General features: G+C 43.0%; 1 protein-coding gene across 1 annotated transcript in view; it reads right to left on the reverse strand.

Moving 5' to 3' along the window:
* Positions 1-23374, reverse strand: part of LOC308074200 (CUB and sushi domain-containing protein 1-like) — a gene marked incomplete at its 3' end in the record, with an annotated part of 656606 nt that overhangs the window by 460093 nt on the left and 173139 nt on the right. Inside the window, exon 3 of the mRNA XM_080413541.1 lies at positions 1957-2069. Within this exon, the coding sequence (XP_080269667.1) occupies positions 1957-2069 (113 nt within the window). The remainder of the gene's footprint in view (positions 1-1956; positions 2070-23374) is intronic.

The following is a 23374-nucleotide window of genomic DNA, read 5'->3' on the forward strand; positions in this document are numbered from 1 at the left end:
AGGGCTCTAAGGATCATCTAAACCCTTTGGTGCCAAACAAGATAGCTTGAAAACTGGCTGAATGTTCATGGGTTCAAACAACTTTGGTCCGTTTGGGTGGAATGAACAGCATAGCCTCTGGGCCCGCTTGTTTAAAAAAAGACTCTCTCCAATATCCAGGGCTTGATTTCTAAAGCACTTCTTTGTACGTCAAATAGAAACATAGATGATCTACAAGCGCACAATAAGAGAGGTGTAGGCTTGTGAAAATAAGGTGGGGGGGATTTGTGGTATTTTCCCAAAATAGGGACGCTGCAGTTTATGTGGTTAACTGTAGCTTAGCGGTTTTATCAAACTGTCAAATTGTGATATTATCAAACATATCAGACAGTCTACATTTACAGTCTGATCAGAAGCAGGGATAAAACATATCCAGACCAGCGATAAAAGTAAATGAACATTGCCATTCATAGCAGTGCTGGGTTTCTGTGATGTTTGTTTGATGCAATGTATTGAACAGTATCACTTTGGTGTGAGTGCATGATGATCATTAGGCTGTTTTGGTGCCCCCGGCAGTACTGCATTAGCCACTGGGTTTTTTCTTCTTCACTGGCTTAGTCGGTATCCACCTACCTGCACACTCCCTGCCTGCAAATTGACAACTTAGGCGATATGAAGCATCGGAATGTTGTATTTCAGTTGGAACTGTTAGAACCGGTCCAATACTGACCCAAGCCTAGTGGTGCTGTGCTTTATTGATTTCAAAAAGGCATTTGATCCAATACCCAGAAGCATGCTGATAAAGATACTCAAGGCTTATGTTGTTCCTCCCAACCTACTCAGGGCCATAGGAGCCATGTACACTGGTGCAAGAGCCAAAGTGATGACTCCAGACGGCAACAGTTCGACATCCTGGCGGGGCTGTTGCAAGGGGACAAACCTCGCCCCCTTCCTCTTAGTCCTGGATCATGCACTTAAGCCATCAGTGGACGGGAGCCATATCATACCATGTTTCTTCTCAGCGACTGTAGAGTCCGTTCTCCTATACAGCTGTAAATGCTGGACCCTAAAGCCTGCCCTACAGAAGTCCCTGGATGAATGCTACACAAAGCAAACTGACACGGTGGGAGCCAAGCAACCTACATAGGCAGTGATTCAGGAGCACTCTCGCATCGCATCACTACACCAGAATGCCACGTGCAGCACTAAACATCAACCAGGATTCTTAACAGGTATCTGCATGGGGGGCTACCAAGGGTGAGTGAGAAGATAGCGGCCAAGAGAATGAGATGCAGTGCTGGATAGTACTGACGTGTTTGCCAAATGTATGGAGGATCGAGATGACTGGAGAGTGCGATGGAGGGCTCGTCCGAGGACGACCTAGAGAGATATCCTAGTGCGAAAATTGGTAGCACTGTGTGCGAGTGTTGTGTTGGCAGCAAGTGGAGGGACATAATCACTTTCTTCTCTCTCTCTCTCTCTCTCTCTCTCTCTCTCTCTCTCTCTCTCTCTCTCTCTCTCTCTCTCTCTCTCTCTCTCTCTCTCTCTCTCTCTCTCTCTCTCTCTCTCTCTCTCTCTCTCTTCAATAAACAATAAACACACACACACACTTGATCATCGGCATATGAATAAAAGATGAGAGATTAAAGGCAGCATTAGTTCTAAATGTTTAAAAAGTACTTGTGTTTTTGTATTTGAGAATATTATGATCAGTGTTTTTTCTTCATTTTAGTTCTTGAATTCCCTGAGTGTTGGCAGAGTTGCTCTGGTGTTTGAAATACAGTAAACACTTACCTGCATACATAATACACAAATGTGTGCATACTCCTAGACACACACACACACACACACACACACACACACACACACACACACACACACACACACACACACACACACACACACACACACACACACACACACACACACACACACACACACACACACACACACACACACACACACACACACTCTTACCTTCATATACAGCCTTGAAGCCCTGTGCGCTGACAGCGAAGTCGGTGGTAAACCACAGAGCCAGTATGGATCCAGTGCTGACTGTAGGGGAGGGCAACATGAACCCTGACAACCTGGGAAAAAAAGAATAAAGCATTTGAATAAAAACGTGCAGTGAACCGCCATACCACACTAGATCCACTATTGATGAGAAAAGAGGGCAGCGTCAACCTACCCTGGTAAACCCTCCCTCCGGAAATCTCATTTGTCATTTATTTCAGTAGTGAGTCTGGCATGATCGCCCATTCTGCAATTTTGGCTGTGGGCTGGAGTTGGACGGGAGTAATACCGTTGACTGACAACCCCTGCAGCCAATCAGCAGTGTTCCCCTTCAGCCAATCAGCAGTGCATTTTAACCACCTCCAGACTAATGTGACGCGACGGGACTTTTGAGACGGCCATGCCCAAAATACTGCCCGCCCCTGCCGGTTCTCTGAATTCTCTGCACTCAGGCTGCACTCGGCTCCATTCGGGCTCACTCGAACTCGCCACCTGATTGGCCAACTTTCGCTGTCAATCACAGAACGATGAGCGACGACGCTGATAGGCTCGTTTTTTGGTAATGCGCTAGAAACGCCCATACAAGCCTTCATGCCAGACTCCTTCCTGAAATCAAATGGAAATGAGATTTTCCGGAGGGAGGGGCTTTACCAGGCTAGCGTCAACCCCCAACGAAGGTCAACCCCCAACGAACCTGCAACATGAAAGACAATAGAATAAATGATTCAAAGACAAGCCAGTAATAAGCCGCAGTGCAACGCCGCATCAAATTATCCACCGGCAATGGACACAGAGGTAGGCAAAAACTCTGACAACATTAGAATGCTGAATTCTCCAGTTTGACATTCTACATACTCGGTTTGAACTGGAAAAATGACATGGTTTACTGTAAAAGCACACAATAGCCCATTGATGGAGAATAATCAGGTCAAGGTAGTAGTAGCCTATGCCTTAACCACTTAAACCCTCTAGACTCAATAAACTGGACCGGAGTTGTCTCTGTACGTGGACCGTTTTTTTTTCTGTCTACACCAAATGTCTTTGCGACGCATTGTTCGCTTGTGTATATATCTACATCTCAATAACAACCCCCTGGATCAACATTGATTTATTTTTTATTTATTTGTAGTCGACACTGATATGATGCAATGTGAGCAACATCACAGTTATTTTGAGCATTTTGCCAGATTACTCTCTTTCTTTCTTTCTTTCCTTTGAGGAGGGAGGGCCGGGCGGGGGTGTGTGGTGGGAATCGGGGATATTGAGCTGAAGAGAACATCAACCAAAAATAACTAGTTACTGCAGGTGCACTGAGCCCAATAAATGACAATTCAATAACGCAACACATCCCATAAAGCAAATAGTACTTCTCTTTACTTGTTATCTCCACCAGGAGATCCTGTGTGTGTTGTGTATTGACCGTTTATCCCAGGTTATGGGAAGGGCCATGTTATGGTATAAAGGCTATGGGATAAGCGTCCTGGCTATGGACCGGAACTAGTCAATCACAAACACGTGCATGAACAGGTATTAACAAATCAGACTGTATCTATTACAGCAAAAGCTGACTGACATATTTGTTCAGAATTACCGGGTCGCGCACACATACTGCATATGGCAATGTATATGGGCAGGCTATAACATCGTTATTGTAGGTTTGTACCAAAGACATGCCACACTACTTCTCGATGTGTTCAGTAGAAAGATTTATCTCCATATAGCCTTGTCTACTCTGGTTGCTCTGTGATAATGTAATTAGAATCCTTTATTGTATCCCTTTCCCTCAAGTGCCTTTTCATACAGTACTTGTGCACAACACCAAAACACTGTCATCATACACGCCAGACAGAGAGAAAGATGGAGTGAGTTAAACAATGAACAGTGAATGAACAAATGAATTGGCAATGAAAGAATTAAATAATTGTACTCTTATGTAACTGTACACAAGACATAACAATAAAGAAACCTTGAAATTTAACAAACATCACTATTATTATTATTATTATTAGAGCATGGGTGCAGGCAGATTTGTGCTCTAATGGGTGCACATTTCTAGTCTGGCCCTTGTCTTACTCAATCTATGAGTTACAACATCGGGGGGTATTCTTGAAAAAAAATCACAGTCGCTTAAAAAATCCTGGATTTCACCACCACCACTTGACATGTCGTTTGACAAAACAAAGCACCGATGCATCCTGGGTCAACTGTCTCTCTGAGACATTCAAATAATTTACAAAATAAATTAAAAAAGCTTTAAATCAGATTATGGCGTTTATATGACCAATTCAATAAAAAACAGATGAGAGGGCATGTTACCAGTGTTATGCATTCCCCTGGGCCCTGATTATAAATTTGCTCTCTGTTGAGATACTAAAATGAGTCAGACTGCTGCCTTACTCAGGTTAACATGTGGGTATTAATGTGCACATAAACATACACAGTAAAATCCTTGGTGTTCATTTAACTCTGCAGGTCCATTCGGGTCCATTTCTACACTCTCGGTGCTAAATGAACACTAAAGATTTTACCGGCATGCAGCCATTGGAAATCATACTGTATGTGGTGGTAGAAGAGAACCAGAGCAGAGAAGTCGGCTTTGGATTGCAGATCACAGTTGTGCTTAAACACCCCCACTGGACTTAATATAACTTAGATGGGGAGAGGAGGGTTATATAAGTTGGGGGGGGCTAGGGGGTTTGTGGGAGTACAAAAGGCTGCAAACGATGAAACACGAAGTTAGGTGGAGAGGTGCATACAGTAGTTGTCGATAGAACCAAACAGGGAGCACATTAGAGGCAAAAACCAAAATAGGCTTTAGAGAATGGTGTTCAGAAGTGTGCACTAGCTGCTCTGAGAACAGAGGACTATAGCAGATTGGGAAGTCACATCCACCTCAATATTTTAATCATGAACTTCAAATAAAAGTAGTTGAATAATAATAAGTAGCAAAGATCCACAGCGGATTATATAGGAGAGACTGCTGAAACAATACTGACAAAGGGTATGTTCCCACTAGGCGCTTTTTATATATGAAGAAATGGCTCTGTCTAATAGTGCTTTTCTGCTGAAAATCTAAAAAGAAAAGAAAGAAAAAAAAACAGAAGGGGGGAAGTGGGGGCCGTCGTGTGATTGACAGGGATGTAAACTCTATGAAAAGTAAAGAATATTGATAAAGTTTTAAACTAGTGGGTGTAAGAATGTGAAATTAATCAAGATTGACCAACTGTATGGTGTATTTATCACTTAAAATGCATCGATCTTACGAGACAAGCTGTCAAATGAACATCGAATGTCAGTGTTTCTCCTCCCCGGCTGTCATTTCTCTCCTGTCTGACATGGCTGCTGGCTTTCTCCATCTGGAGCAGTGGAGCTGACGCTGGACCACAACTCGCTTGTTAATGGTAAATCAGCAATATAATGGTGAATCAGCAATATACTCTACTCAGGAACGATGCAAGTCGGGAACTATGCAAATTGGGAATGCATGCCCCATGCACCTGGTTATGCCGTTGTACCCGTTTAAGTGGTTAATTGATGGACCGATCAATACAAGGAATCAAAGAACTGCTGCAGTGATCTCATCGAAAGTGAAATACTGTATATAAGTGAAGGTGAACTACAGCTGTACGTGCCAGGAGTTTTACATCTCTGTAACCTAATAAAAGAGAATGTCCTGGTATAGACCCTGCCCGTTTTGACATCAAATTAAAGTTCAAGCACTGCATCAGTTAAGAATGCACAGTTTAAAAAGTTTCACGATATTACGATATCCAAATACCAGACGATAAATAGTCTCAATAATATTAATGTATTGCCCAGTTCTAGTGGCATTAAACCTGAGAAAATATTGAGTTATTTGTTTAACACTTCAACACAAACACTGTCAACGACAAAGCTTAATCAAAAAGAAAAAATTATCTAGATATCCACTTACAGTATACAGTATAGATACTGTAGGAGTGCTCTTGAAATATTGGCAGGGGCACTTGTTCATTGGTCATTTTGAATACACCTGTACATCCTGGTTAGCTTGATCCTTAAACTCCATCCCCAAAACACAGGTTCTCCATGCTCATTGTATTAGCCTCAAGTGGCTCAGAATGGAGGAGAGAGTATCACATATTAAAACGTTTATGGTTCACAGAATTGTAAACAAGGTGGTACCCAAATATCTGGTCAATTACTTAAACTAAACCATACCCGTCCGGGGATATGAGCACCCACAGTATGCGCAGTTTGGGTTATGCGCTGTGCACAGACAGTATATCAGGGATGGAAAGGGACTGAGAACACACACAAACAGCCGCTCATAACAGTGCCAACACACACATGCACGCGTGACCAGTTGCCAACACACACACGGCCATCGCACGCGCACGACCCATCACACACACACACACACACACACACACACACACGGCCAGTGTAGTCCCTGCCCAGTCCGTGTGACCAGCAGCAGTAAACTGAGCACATGCGCAGACAGTCATTTGAACTGGGATATATGCGCAGCAATCATCCCATAGCTTGCGGGGCTGTAACCATGGCGACGGAATCTCCGGTGTTGACATAAAACCGCTAATAAACAGCGTACATTTTGGGAAAGTTAAAAACGGGCAACGTTGTTTGGTGCATATGCTAATGTCATGTGTAAATTCAGAAACATAGAATTTGTACCATGCAGATTCAAAAGCTGTATGGGAAAAGGACTAGTTTTTATACTCAGCAGCAATTATGCGGAATGGGTTACCAGCAAGTCTCAGACCTGAGTTACAACTGTACCATCTACAGTACCCCCCAGAATAGGCATGCTGAGGTTCAAGGGGTTAAGTCAATTAGCTCTATTGTTATCTCCATAAAGAGCTGTTTGAATAGCAGCTGGACCTAATTATAACCACAAGTAAGACGCGCGAACGCGGGAAACAAACGCAGCTCGAAAATAACATAGCAAGAAGAAATTAAAAACTGTCCTGAAACTAAGGCGTTTTCAACTTGCCATCCGGCCTGAAATATGCACAAATGACATGGAATTCTTAGATATCCCAATAGATGAACTCGTGTAGATGCTTTTAGATGTGTTATTTTTGACTGTAGCTGCTATATTTCTCTCAGAGGAGTGTAAATAGTCACCCAGGGGCAGGCGGATTTCAGCCACACTGTAGTGCACTCTGCGATCTGTCCACATGGGGGCGAGGCTGCACTAGTCACCCAGGGGCAGATTTCAGCCACACTGTAGTGCACTCTGCGATCTGTCCACATGGGGGCGCGGCTGCACTAGTCACCCAGGGGCAGATTTCAGCCACACTGTAAGTGCACTCTGCGATCTGTCCACATGGGGGCGCGGCTGCACTAGTCACCCAGGGGCAGATTTCAGCCACACTGTAGTGCACTCTGCGATCTGTCCACATGGGGGCGCGGCTGCACACAGGCAGTGCACACAATACTGCACACAGACAGACGGACACACACACACACACACACACACAACCCGAGCACGGTTTCATAGTAAGCTCCACTTGCGCGGAGTGGACCTAATTATAACCATCAATTAGTTGAGTTGTAGCAGGTTCCATTATGGTTTCTTTTTTCAATTTATTTTCCTATTTTAGTTGTCTTGTATAGTTTGTGTATGTCTCTGCTCCCCCCCCCCCCCCCCCCCACACGCTCTCAAGCTTTTTGAGAGAAAATATAGACATTAAAACCAGGAGTTAGAGGTGAAGACAGACAGACATTTTGACAATGGGAGGTGAAAGAGAAATAGAAATAGGGGAGTGAGGGGGCTGTTCAAACGCCATTCAATTTTTGCAGGAATCAAAGCAGTAAGGATAATGAGTCTGGGTACAATGGCTTCATACTAATTCTCATATGAATGGCTGACTTGCAGAAGAAAGCTGGGGTTTCAGGGTGAGAGAGATATGTACACAGAGAAAGAGGGAGAGAGACTGACACAGTGACACACGGAGACAGACAGGGAGAATGAGAATGAGACAGAAATTAAAATAAAAAGGGAGAGTGGGGAAAAAGAGAGAATAACCAATTGATCCAAGTAGAGAACAATGACAACACTGAAGGGAAGAAATGCAATCGTTTCACTTCTCTGAACTCAAAGCAAAGTCATTGAGAGGACAGAGACAGACAGACAGACAGACAGACGGACACAGAGATACAGACAGACAGACAGACAGACAGACATTCCCATTGAACTGAAAATTGACAGACAGAGAGAGAGAGAGAGACGGAGAGGAGAGAGAGAGAGAGAGAGAGAGAGAGAGAGAGAGAGAGAGAGAGAGAGAGAGAGAGAGAGAGAGAGACGGAGAGAGAGAGAGAGAGGTGGAGAAGAGAAGTATCTTAAAAAACTGAATGAAACAGGCTTTGAGAGAGAAGGATATAGGGCCAGGTCAAGGACAGGCCAAGATGAAAGAGGGACACAGGCATATGTGCACTCATTTACTCACTCACTCATTCATTCATTCACACACACACATTCGCTTGCGCACACACACACACACACACACACACACACACACACACACACACACACACACACACACACACACCCCCGTGGTGAGTCTGAGAATGCCACTAATATTTCAACAGAGCGCTCTCCTCAACATCACCAAGGTGGTGATGTTCAACATCTCAGGGTTAGCTGGAAAATTGACTTGACAAGAACTATGGAGCAGCATGGTGGCTATGGAGCTGCAGCCTTGATGAAAGCTTAACCAAACATGTAGGGGGAATAAATTATTTGATGTTGGACCGACATATACACGTGACTTGTATGAGTATGTGCAGCAAAGCAAGTTTATTTTTTATAATATATTATACAAATGCAATTGAAGGTGCTTTATATAAGGCATAAATATTTAGCCAAAAAGGCATTTAAAAGCATACTGTAATTAGACAAGTGATCTACACCAACATTGGTGACCGATCGAAATATGTGACTCCAGCAGTTTCAATTTTCAAGGAAGAATCCAAATCTTTCAATTCGGCCTCATGGTGGCGCTAAAACAAGGCCCTTCACGTTTTGGCCTATAAGCCTTGAATCGTAGGTCGTACAGTCAAACGTTTTGTCATGACGCAACTCCCCATGTACAGTAGGCCACACCCATTTACGCCCGACAAGATTTTCTGCCATTTTGTGTTGTCTTCAAAACACACTTTTTGATACAACTCTTCACATTCTAAACACACAGAAAGTAACACCTGACACTCTCTCTCTCTGCATCGTTCAATTTCCCCCTTCTCTCTCTGGGAGTTAGCTCTGTGATTTGTGTAGCAAATTGAGGATAGAACAGGACACGGCTGAGGGATTTCACACACGCATATGCACACAAGCGTGCAAGCGCGCGCACACACATACGTAGGTTGTCAGTCAAGTCGTTCAGGTGATGAGCAGTAATCTTCTAGCTGTCAATGCACTGATGGAGCTACATGATTACTTATCCCTCTATTTCTTTCTCTCCATCTCTCTAACTTTCTCTCCATCTGCTTCTCTCTCTCGTGCCTTCCTGCCTCTCTGTGCGTCTGCCCCCTCCCTCAGTTGGTCCGTCTACCTCTCTCTCTTTCTCTTCTTCTTTCTCTTACCTGTCACAAACACACTTTAATCCTGCAGCTGTTTGACATTTATATGGAATCAGTGAGTTGTGCTTTGAATATGAGACCAATTTTATCCTGCCAGCCTGCAAACTAGTCATCCACGCCAATCAGTCAGCAAGCTTACCCAGTGAGTCATCTGGCAAGCCTGTTATTAGGGTTAGGATTAGGGTGTAACCACATAAACCCTAGCATCCCTATTCTGGGCATGTCATATAAGGGAAACATTCTGCGGAAATAGCAGATGTGCCCAATGCGTCGCAATTCGACACATTGTAAGCTTGTAGATATTTAAATATAGATATTAAAAATATTAGCTATTTCATCAGAGAGATTTGGTATAGAGGGAAAAAGGAAAGGGCCAAGAACAGACCCCTGGGGGGATTTAACCACGTAACTATTTTAGTAAAATAGTTAAGTGGTTAAATCATTAGGGAAGTGAGTCAGTGAGCCAATCAATCAATCAGTTAGTTAGCTAGCTAGCCAGGCAGTTAGTTAGCTTGTCTTACTTCTTCTGTCTGTGTACTCTGTGATGGCAGCAATTCACAAGACCCTTTATAAAAACCATGAGCTATACGAGTTAAAGTTGTATCTGATTTCAAGACCTACTATTAAAACTATAAGCCAACCATAAGCTATACAAGAGAGAGTACGCAAGAGAGATACATTATCATATGAAGAAAAAAAGAAAAGAAAAAGGTATTTGTAGTGATCCCAGAGGGGACTTCTCTGCACCGAGCCAGCAGTAGCTCGCTTCAAGTGAGCGCACAGGGGAGCAGTTGGGAGTTCAGTGACTTGCTCAGGGACACTTAACCAGGTGACAGCCTGCAGAGCCGAGGATCAAACCAGGGACTTTCCGATTCCCGGATGGCCGCTCTACCCCCTGAGCCACTGCCACCCAAAAAAACGTAAGCTAAATTGTTTAAGTGGGTTACATTATCTGATTTCAAGACAAATCATGAAAACCATGAATTATATAAGAGCGTTACATTATATCAGATTTCAAGACATATCATAAACACAAGACAAAGGGCTTAAAATGAGCAGGTGTGCATGTAAGAAACGACCTGAAGAAGAATCGAAACGCTGTCATGGACCAATAAAGTTGATCTTTTCCAAACCTATCATAATACCATAAACTATACAAAAGGATTATCTGATTTCAATTAACTTGTTTTTAATCTATTCTTTTGTTAGTAGCATCTTTCTCATTAAAAGAAAGAATGAAAGAAGGGGAAAAAAGAAAGAAAGAAAGAAATTATGTAGCACAACACACAACAGGAATGAATGCTTATATGTGAGTTGTTAGAGTGACGCACATACAGTACAGTATCAGTAAACAGATTAAATTGAACATCTTTTAATCTAGCTTGTAGTCCGACCTTAACAAATATCATATTTGACAGGTGTGCAAGCCAATAATTTGCACATACATTAATTAAACGGGATAGGGAGCAGGCTACCTTAGATACCTTTATTGATCCTGTAGGGGAAATTCAGGCGCCAGAGAGCTAAAAACCAGAAGTGTACCTGTGTCCATCTACCATCCTCCTGCATGTACCTGCAAGTACCATCTACCATTCTACTGCATGTACCTGGATGTACCATCTACCATCCTCCTGCATGTACCTGTGTCCATCTACCATCCTCCTGCATGTACCTGTGTCCATCTACCATCCTACTGCATGTACCTGTGTCCATCTACCATCCTACTGCATGTACCTGTGTCCATCTACCATCCTACTGCATGTACCTCCATGCACCATCTACCATCCTACTGCATGTACCTGTGTCCATCTACCATCCTACTGCATGTACCTGTGTCCATCTACCATCCTACTGCATGTACCTGAATGCACCATCTACCATCCTCCTGCATGTACCTGCATGTACCATCTACCATCCCCCTCATGTACCTGTGTCCATCTACCATCCTACTGCATGTACCTGCATGTACCATCTGCCATCCTCCTGCATGTACCTGCATGTACCATCTACCATCCCCCTCATGTACCTGTGTCCATCTACCATCCTCCTGCATGTACCTGCATGTACCATCTACCATCCCCCTCATGTACCTGTGTCCATCTACCATCCTCCTGCATGTACCATCTACCATCCCCCTCATGTACCTGTGTCCATCTACCATCCTCCTGCATGTACCTGTGTCCATCTACCATCCTACTGCATGTACCTGTGTCCATCTACCATCCTACAGCATGTACCTGTGTCCATCTACCATCCTACTGCATGTACCTGTGTCCATCTACCATCCTACTGCATGTACCTGTGTCCATCTACCATCCTACTGCATGTACCTGTACTGTGTCCATCTACCATCCAACTGCATGTACCATCTACGTACCTGACAGTCATAATGCTACTCCATCCAGCTGCAGGCTGACCTCTAAGCATGCCTTGACTCCTCTCAAGGCTAAGGATAGGATACATCGGAGATCTTCAGAGAACTACTGATCCAAGAAGCACTTTCCTTCCTCTCAGCTACTATTCTGGTAAAGCATTAAAGACAATCACTTGACCTGACCTGACTCTTAACAGTGGATAATACTAGGAGCCTTTAGTTGTACTAGGCAGCTCCCAAGGTGATGGCATGGGTGTGTGCGTGTTTAACTGTGCTCAGCGAAATAACCTGTTGACAAACGGAGGGTAAAACATAGACACAAGAAACCGTTTTAAGCTTTTAAAGAGGATTAAGAGTTTAAAAGCAAGCACCCCCTAAAGCCCGCGCTGCTCCTCACGCCCAACATGATCAAAGTGACTGAGTCGACCGGCATAGCCGTTGTTAGAGCCCCATGTTCTCTATCAAACCTGAAGCCTATCCGCATAAGAGTAATGTGCAAGTGGTTTTCTAAAATTTAACTAACCAATAATCACCCAGAAAGTAGGCTGGCTAGATCCAAATTCAAGTCTAGGACCAAAGTGGTTTGAAATAGTAGACTGACATTGCCAACCTTAGAGCCCTGCGATCTCTCGCTAGTAGGGTTAAAAAGAACATTGGTATTGGTATGGCAGGATTACTTTGAACCAACTCATGTAAATGTATGACTCATCATTCTGAGCCTAATCTACACAGTGTGTTAATTTTCTTTCTTTATTTGACCTTTATTTATGCAGGAGATACGAGAACAGGGAGCCCTGTTCAGGGTAGCAGCACAATATCCATTTGTAACTGTTAGGGTCAAAGTTACTGTACATGAACACACTGTATTATACAGTGTATTGTGTTACTCAGTTGACTGACTGATAGTCATATTGACAGAAACTAAAGCTCTAATGGAACACTGCTCTCACAGCGAAACCTTTGAACTTCAATCATTAGCATCTTTCTTTTGTTTGCATGGCTGTTTGTGGGGTTGAGTAATTCAGATATGCTCCGAGCCATGAAACCCATTCAATATCCATTTTGAGTCTAAGATCTGCCTCAACTGGAAATTAAAGTTTATATCCATGCCTCAGAAAGGGTGACCCCCCCCCCCCCCCCCCCCCCGTTCGACTGGCTCTAGCATCTGCATGGAAAGTGTTATGATTATTATTATGGATCATGAGTATTTATGGGTTATTATAAGCATAATTATATAGTGTTATAAGTAGATTCAAATGCATTTTAAGTATGTTACTAAAGCATTATAGGCATAGCAAGCGGGATGCATAGCAAGTGAGACCAAGAGTTTCAGTATAATTTTCCTAAATGTGAAATTGTACATCTACTCGCAATGTGCCAATACTAGATTCACCAAACACTTGTGGTTTTATAATGTCTCTGGCTGAAACTATGTGTCCAGTTCGTCATTCTGAGAGCCTAGTGTTTTTTTCAAGTTTGTCTCCTATAACTCTATATCAGAGACACTGATTCAACTAAATGGACAGAAGACAACTCAAGAGTCTAGTGGCAGAGAGAGAAACACACACACACACACACACACACACACACACACACACACACACACACACACACACACACACACACACACAGAGGGGGCAGTGAAAGAGTAACATTCTATCATTGCAACAAAAGAAAAAAGCACACAGTTAAAGAATAATATAGCGAAAATATATCTCTGGCTAACCGAATAGAACAACCAAGGACAGACATAGATAGACACATAAGACAAGACAGAGGGCATTGTACAGTAGCCTTGTCAGAAGTTTTGTTGTCGATGATGAGTGGTACACAGACCTGGTGTTTCTCCTATATACCATAGAGGCAGCTGCATTCTGGCACTGCTGCAATAGAATTCTTGAAATTTACTCAAACTCGACAGGTATGCCAAGAAAATTCTCTCCATTTTCTGCCAAAGAAAAAGAATAAGACAAGGCTGGCTGACAAGCTAGGTGTTTATTTTTTGTTTTTCTTTCAAGTTGTTTTTTTCCAGACTAAAATAATAATAATAACGATAATAACAACTATTATTATTATTATTACTCTTATTATCATTATTATTATTATTATTATTATTATTATTATTATTAAATTAGTTTTCAATTAAATTAAAATCAAACCTTTATTCTCGAGGGAAATTGAGGTTGCCCTTGCTTACGGTAGAGATACAATATGTAATGTTAGACTCTTTCGTAATTCATGATCATTTTAGATAATTACCTGGCTCAGTGGCCTCTGGTTAAAGTGTCCGCCCTGAGACTGGGAGGTTGGTGTTCAATCCCTGGCTGAGTCATACCATACCAAAGACTATAAAATTGGAACCCAATTTTTCCCTGCTTGGCACTCAGCATCAAGGGCTGGTTTGGTGTTTAAGGGCCCATTTTCAACCTATTTTCATATAAATGGTCCTCACTGATGCTCATCATAGAATGGTACAATTTTTTTCTACTCGGTCTGTGTCTCAGAGGAGGGCTGTGGACAGTTCAGAAACCCGCCTACCAGTGACATCATCGTTAGGCAGGTTTTTTTTTTTCAAACAAGATACAAATATATATATTTTTTATTAACGCAAGAACAATGGCTTCTATTGTAGCATTGAAACTTTCCAGGAATAGAAAGCCTGCAGTTTATATAGCTTCGATTCCCCATCGATGATGTCACTGGTAGGCAGGACTCTGAACTGTCCAAAACCCTCCTCTGAGACACAGACCGAGAAAATATTACCATATTATAATGAGTATTAGTGAAGGCCAATTACATGAAGATAGGTTGAAAACGGGTGAAGTCGTCCTTTAAGTCCCTACAACATACTTGTGTCCTGTCCAGGGGGTGTACTTGTACAGTACATCAAGCTGCCTCACCCTATGGAAACAGGAGATAGGCTCCTGACCTATGGGCCATAAGGCTACTTACTAACTACCTACAGTATCTGGCTCAACAGCACTGCTTTTTTAAACTACTTTACCATTAGGAAAAACACACCTTTTGTAGAGGATTAGAAATACAGAAAACTAGAGGAGAGGAGAAAGAGGGGGGATATATGGATGATTCATGCTTGCATACAGTAGGAGAGGAGGAATAAAAGGAGGAGGGAGGGTTGGAAGGAGGAGAGACATTCATTCTCACAGCTTCGAGCAGATACACACACTGATTTTAGCTTGAAAGGGAATTATGGTTCTCCTGCCTCTGGGAGAGTAGGCTACCCACTGTGATACACAAAAACACACACACACACACACACACACACACACACACACACACACACACACACACACACACACACACACACACACACACACACACACACACACACACACACACACACACACACACACACACACACACACACACACACACACACACACACACACACACACACACACACACACACACACACTAAAAGAGAGCAAAATATCAGACACACATACATGCAGTATAGCACTGCAGGAACGATGTATGGTGTTAAGTGCCCTGCTCAAGGGCACTTCAGCGGTGGGTGGCATCTGATGACTGCGATAATGAGCTAACAACCCTGCTGATCCCCCTGTGCCCTGAAGCAAGGCACAATCATCTAACAAACCCACCTGTGCTAAACTGGTGAGCCCATGAGATTTGAACCAACAACCCCCTCCAGTGTCTGTCAATCTGTAGCTTTCTGACTGTCTGTCAACCCACAATGCAACATGCTGAGGACTGGATATTACAAACAGACCAATCATTCAGTGCCAATTTTAGGTATTTGACAGCTTTTAGAGCCAAGTTGTCTGAAAATCCATCTGTTCAGTCCGGGTAATGGGCTTTAACAACTTTTTCTTCTGTCATTTGTGCATTTGGACAGTTCTTTGTGTCCAGAATGTCTGCGATTATGGCACACTTGAAAGAAAATGGGAAAATAAATAAAGTAATGATTTTCACTATTTGTCATACAATGAAGTATATACGGTGGGACTGAAGTTTTTAAAAAAATGAATGAACTACAACGCTATGGTTTTCATGTAATCATGTAAGTTCCCAACTACGCTATCGGGCTAGAGGGTCACTACATTCACCGGCACAATCAGACAACAGAGTCATTAACAATGTATGGTTCTCAAACGGATCACATGATCAGGTACCATCCGTTTTATCTCCCCAAAGAGCTCACATCGCAGATTACAAAGGCAGACAGCACTGTGGTGTACTGTCTACATCTATCCCAGATGAATTTAACCACAGGTACCCGCGAGTCCCTACTCTGGGCATCTTATAATAGGTGAACATGCTGCGAAAATAGTCAATAGGCTATTATCAGCAAAGAGATTTGGTGTGTGGAGTGGGAAAGGGAGGGGGCCAAATACAGACCACTGGGGGACCCCGACCAATTAAGTATACATAGGGTTTAAGAGAATAAAATAACCAATAGGCTATTTTCGCTAAAGAGATTTGGTGTAGAGGAGGAAAAAGGAGGCCCCGGTCAGTGAAATATGGGTTTAAGTGGTTAACACCTTCTATGCACGCTTTGAAGATAACACTCCAGCCATTGCAGCTGAGTGTAAAACCTTCAAAAGGATTAACCCACACAAGGCACCTGGCCCCAGACGGCATCCCCGGCCGTCCAGCCCACAAGGTGTGCATGGACCAACTGGCAGACGACTTCACATGTCACTTAACTGCTCCAGTCTGTATTCCCTGCATGTTTCAAAGAGACCACCATCATCCCTGTCCCATGCCTCAGGCTGTGGCTTCCCCTATTTCGAAATGGCTTAAGAAAATATCAATACAAGAAATTAGGTGATCTACAAGCTCACAATGCGTCGCAATGCACACGTTGTGAGCTAGTAGATCAGCCTTTTTTTTTTAAAACAATAATGACATAAGGTTGAAAGTGGTTGAGCTGGTACACAACTCTTATTAATTAATGGGGTTCCCCCTGGCGCCCCCTGGAGGCTGCACTTTGAAAACTACTTCACTACTAGACCCAGCAGAGTTTGCTTACGGGCAAAACAGGTCAATGGACTACGTTTGCGCCCTCATCCTCCACACTGCCCTCTCCCACCTGGAACTGAGGAGCAGATATGCGAGAATGCTGTTTAATGATACAGCTCAGCATTCAACACCATTCAACACCCTCCAAGCTCAAGGACATGACTCAACACCACCCTGTGCAACTGAATCGACCCGACAGACAGACCCCAGGTGGTTCAAATTGGCACCAGCATCTCCTCCAAACTAGCTACTTAGCGTTCAACCCCCGCCCAAACTCCCTGTTCGCTCACGACCGTGTGGCTGCATATTGCTCAAACTCCATCATAAGGTTATCAGACGACACCGCTGTCATTTGCCTGATCACAGTCAATGATGAGAGAGGAAATGAGAGCCCTGACTTCCTGTTGTCAGGTTAACGACCTCCATTTCACTGTCAGATCATCATGGACTACAGGAGGCTGCAGGGAGCACATGCTCCCATTCACATCAATGGGACCGCAGTGGGGAGGGTGAGCAGCTTCAAGTTCCTCATGGTCCACATCAGTGAGCATGTGAACTATGGGTGGGCACTATGGATGGTTACAAACGACCAGAGCCAATTGAGTACCGGTTTCTGATTGTTCGGGATCAAAATACAATCTTCTGGACAAACGATGCTGCTAACGGTATTTGACAGTCAGTTCATTCTAAAAAAGGGTTTTGTAAAAATATGCTTTACTTGGGTGGGCCGCCTGGGTATATTAACAGCTGCCAAGATTAGTATTATTTATTTATTTTTTGTCTGAGAACATGACAGCATCTGCCATGGACGGCCCTGCCACCCCTGTTTGTTCACAGTACACATGCAGTAACCTACACAGAATTATATTAGAGGACACGGCCACCAACTGGCCACCAGCTTGTTTTTACAAGCTAAGTTTCTCCTTTTCAACTTATTGTGTAAATATTCTCAGACTTTTGTAGTAGCTTCAAGAGTGTGCGTAGCGGCACCACTTACATTTTTACATACATAGTGTTATATGTATAAGTTATGTTAGGGCTGGGGGGTGTTTCAGGTTATGGATTTGGCACATCCCTAACTAATCTGCCCCAAAACTCGGCTTAACTTGTTTGCAAATGGCCAGTGACTGAACCCAGTTTAGTGTGTGTGTGCGTGTGCGTGTGCGTGTGTGTGTGTGTGTGTGTGTGCATGCACCCTAGATAACAGGCACACAGAGAAGGCTGGTAAAGACACAAGCAGGGCCAGACGGCCGGTAAAAACTTTATGGGGTTTTTGACGGTCCACCAGCCCACCGATAGGGCGGCCTACCAGGATTTTGTTCCGCTATACCAGATGGCCAGTGTGCCACTGACTACACCACTGTAGTAAAAGCTTTGGTGGCACTCAACATTGACAACATGGTTCTTTATGCGCTAAACCAGTGGTTCTCAAAGTGGGGTCCTGGGACCAGTATTGGGCAAGTTACTCAAAAACGGTAATATATTACTTGTTTAAAAAGTAATATTATTACATTACATATTACTCCCTGCCAAAAGTAACTCGTTACTTATAGTCTCCGCCAGGCCGAAAGGCATGGCGAGAGTATGTTTTACCCCCTGTCCGTCCGTCCGTCTGTCCGGCCGTCCGTCCGTGTGTCCGAGTGTCTGTGTGTCCATCTGTCTGTGAGCAGCTAATCTCCGGCACCGTTGGCCCGGTCGCTACAAAACTGTGCACACACACTCCCTGGGTGCCAATTCAGAACCTCTGACCCAAATTTTTCACATGGGCCTGTTATAGCGCCACCAGGAGGCCAATTTGTGCAAAACCCATTTACTCCTACATATCTTATCCAAACGTCATGCAAATCGGTACACAGTAGCTCTACAGTCATGTGATCAACACGGATCTGTCCGATTTTCCATACTCCATCCTCATTGGCTAAGGTTGGCTTCCAAAGTTTGCAGGATTGGTCCGTTTTGAACAAAATGCCTCAAATCATGAACGCAGCTTGCGATTTCTGTAAAATTTCACACGCACATTCCCACTAGGCCGAGGAACAAATGCCACCCTTTTCACATTGGCCTGTTATAGCGCCACCAGCAGGTAGAATTTAGCAAAACACATTTTTGGAACAAAATGACTCAAATCATGAATGCAGTGTCCGATTGAAAGGTCTAAGGGCTTTTCACATATTTTCCTATTATAGCGCCACCAGGAGGCCAAAATAACCTACCTGACCTGGCGGAGACCTGTGCTCCAAGGAGCACTTTTTCTAGTTACTTTACTTTTTTTCTCTCGCCCCCCAGTAAAGGGGGGCGCATGCTACCATTTTTGGTGGTCACCTTATCACCTTATCACCACGTCGTGATAGAGAGAGCTCTCTCTGTCATAGAGAGCACTCTTAGGTGATAGGGTGACCACCTCATTTGGTAGCATGCGTGGGCCTTAATTGCATCCTCCTCCCCAAAAGTCTTACTTTGCATTTTCAACATTAGCAGTACTTTTTTCCCCTTTTCTGTGCACTCATTTGAATTCAATTAACACTAAGACTTTTACTGGGTATGATTTCATAACTTATAGACTAAATGAAAACCACGCCTGGGCTCAACCAGAGACACAATCTTTGAACAACTTCTGTTGTTTATTAAATCAGTTAAGCTCCAAACAAAGTGCTAGGCCATATGAGGCCAACAGCCAGTGCATTTCAATGCAATCCAGAAATATCTACATTAGCATAACAAGTTTGTCACAGTCAGTCACAATTTCACAAATAACCCTACAATATTAACCTGAGTGACAGTAATAAGTTTAGCAAAAATAATGTGTTAACTTATATATTATAGGCTATAATGCATCATTCAGAAAGGACAAAACATTCTGTATGTATATGTAGGCTACTGTATAACAAAATGACATTTCAAATAGCCTATTAATATTGTTCAAAACAGTATACTGTGTTTGACATTTATATCCATTTGATATCAACGGACCAAAAACAACACACGATCACGGAATAAAAATAAACAAAGTCTAAACACTCAAGCCCACAGTACCACCAAGGCTCGTGAAAATAGTAACAAGTTATTTTTTTAAATAGTAACAGTAATATTTATTCGGTAAAGTCGGGAGGGAATGTATTCGTTTGTCGTTACTGGTTACTTAACTCAACCCATTTAGACCTGGAACACCAATACTTTCAATCCGGGAACCCCTTTTGGTGTAGTTGTTGCTGTATACAGTATATAGCAACATTAATGTTTGTAATTAATTTGAATAAAAAGATTTAGAAGGCGTTTTTAGAATCGGCCTCAGGTTACTTTCCAACACTGCCGGGTACCCCCCAGGGGTCCTTGGGGGGGTTCAGGGGTTCCCCAGCTAAATGTGTTACATATTTACATCCTTTCAAATCCAACACTTGCCTGCCAAAAGACGTAAATACACGTCCTTTAAAATATATATATATATTGAAATTACGCTAGAGGGCGCTCTTCCCTAACCTACGAATGATCCCTTGACTGCAAGAGAATGATAGAAGCAGAAATGATGACGTCACAAAAAAAGTCAGTCCATCCACTCCGATGGAAACAGATTTAGAAAAACACATCTAGCTCGGATTTCTTCTCCCAGACTGCATTTTTTGGTGAAAACGACCCATATTCAACTGACTATTACAACAAAATGAACCATCGCGGTTAAAAAAGAAAATCCGGTGGATAGACAAGACCCTCCCCCACAGCCTTTATTTACAATCGTGTCCACAACGTGGCTTCCGTGGCTATCCGTGGATCTTCAAAATAAGGTAAAACGCTGGCAGTGGCGGATGAATTAATTAATTAATACCTGGCAGTGAATGTGTTAAGACAGCATCACTATCATTTTAACCACTTTATCAATATTTTATAAGTTGGCTATTAAAAAAACAAACAAATCTTCTCTTCTGGGGGGCCCTAGCTGGCACTAAACAATAAACATTTTCAGATGGGGGTCCACGGCCAAATACACACATCAATTTGGGAGTCCTTCACACAAATAAGTTTGAGAACCACTGTGCTAAACAAGCTCCGGGATTCCAAGGCCCATAAAATGTATCCACGACCCATTCTGGCATTCCAAAGATGCATACAGGCATTAATCAGAAAATGAGGTGGTTTGAGATACGAGGTTCAAATGTGACAGCAGTGAATTTGCTAGACATCAGCAGGCCCTTTCTGCCCAGCAGCAGCAGTAGAAAGGGTCTGTGGGCAGCCAGCTGGCCCTTAGCCAATTGTCTTTGGGTCCTCTAGACAAAAGCCTTCCCCAGTTTCACACATAACTTTTATCAGTACACACAGAGAGAGGGAGAGAGAGAGAGAGAGAGAGAGAGAGAGAGAGAGAGAGAGAGAGAGAGAGAGAGAGAGAGAGAGAGAGACTTTCTTGCCAATGTGTCCCAATTTCCAAAAGCCAGCCAATAGTACACACATCTTGTACATACAACACATAACATTTACCACTTTCATGCACACACACAACAGCTGCCTATTTGGTACACATGTACACAAAACATTTACTCTTTGGTACACATGTAAGGTGTGTGAGTGTGTGTGTGTGTGTGTGTGTGTGTGTGTGTGTGTGTGTGTGTGTGTGTGTGTGTGTGTGGGTGGGTGGGTGGGTGGGTGGGTGGGTGGGTGTGTGTGTGTGTGCGCGCGCGTCCCTGTTGGACCCATTCCAGGCTGACGAAACTTTGACAAAAATCCTGCTAAGGAATTCACTTTTAAACAAGGGACTGTTGGTTTGTTTTCTTTCTCATATTGTTTAAAAATATGAACACATTTGTTTTACATGTTAAGGATAATAAAAAAAAGAAGAAAAATAACCACTTCAGGAATTAAATGGAGTTACATGTGCCATTCATTTATTTGGAAATTTGCATTAAATTGACACATAATTGATTAATGAATTGATTTCCTTTTTTTGGGTTGAGGGGGGGGGGGGGCAATCTCCTATAGGCTAAAGACTTTTTGACAATTTCTATCATAATTCTTTCTAGCCATGGTCAATTGATAGCGAACTGTTAATGCAAAGTTTTAACAACCTCCAACCAGAAAAATGTAAATGAATTTTCTGGAGTAAAACTAAATATTGAACCTGATACTGAACTGCTCTTGATATCATAATTAGTAAGGACCTTGTTACTTCTTGCTTATGTTCACCACCATTGAACTATTGCTCACAATAACTACCCACTGCCAGCACGATTAGCGCCAAAGTCTCCCCAAATAATTGCCTTTGGCTTGCAGAAGCATTTGAACTAAAGTACAATGTTTTGTTGTTGTACAACCAGCTGGCCTTTAGCCATCAATCTGAGCTCGACACTCCAGACTGCAATGAAACTTCATCATTGTCATCCTATCCACTATTGAAGTAGAGCACATACTATGTTGAGATACAACACCCTTTGCTCCTTAACACAGGAGCCCCCAGGACTGTGTCCTGAACCCCCTTCTCTACTCCATGTATTGTACACCCAAAACCCACCCACAGCTCCAACTTGGTGATTACATTCGCCGACAATAGGTCTCATCACCATCAACGATGAGATGGCCTACAGGAAAGACGCCAACAAACTGACATAGTGGCGCCAGGAGAACAACCTTTCTCTCAAAGTCGATGAGACCAAGGAGCTGATTGTGGAATACAGGAAGAAAAGAGGGAGACTGGATGGACCCCATCATTCCTCTGTGTTCGTGTCACAGAGGAATTCTCTGGGATTAGCACACCATCCATGTGATGAAAAAGGCACAGCAACGGGTCGTTCACCTCAGGAGGCTGAAAAAGTTTGGCATTAGGCCCAGGATCCTAAAGGACTTTTTTTTACAGAGGCAAAACTGAGAGCATCCTGTAGAGCAGGGGAAATTATATTATGGATTATAGATATGTACATTTTGTGACCCAGACACATCGTCACTGAAATTTAACAGTATACGGTACTGGCAGGTGTGGACAGTGGGTGATTGCACTGCCGGCAGTGGTGGACAAAGTATACACAACCCCATTACTTGACTGGAGTATAGAATACTACAAATATTACTCCACTACAAGTGAAAGTTACAGATTTTTACTTGCATATATTTTATGTTACATAACTTGCTTATAAAAAATAATTCCATTCAGAAGTAAATTTGTTGTATAAACACATTGCTGTATAGCATGTATTGTTTTCACAATGCATTTACAGAACCCTGTAACTCCCTGAAACCAGCTAAGGAATGCACTGGCAGTACTGTCCATCTCAAATGAAGTAAAACAGGTCTCTAGTGGTGCAGGTGGGGAATTCATAGCCAACTCCAGTAGAAGCTGTTTTCAAAGTTGTGTGAATAAACGTGTCTGGTGGTGGACAGGCCCCTGTGCCACCAGAGCATAAAGGCATGTCCCCCCTTCTTAAGCTGAATCAATTCAGA

The sequence above is a fragment of the Gymnoscopelus braueri genome (assembly GCF_963280865.1).
Source record: "Gymnoscopelus braueri genome assembly, chromosome: 1".
NCBI classification, from domain to species: Eukaryota; Metazoa; Chordata; class Actinopteri; order Myctophiformes; family Myctophidae; genus Gymnoscopelus; species Gymnoscopelus braueri.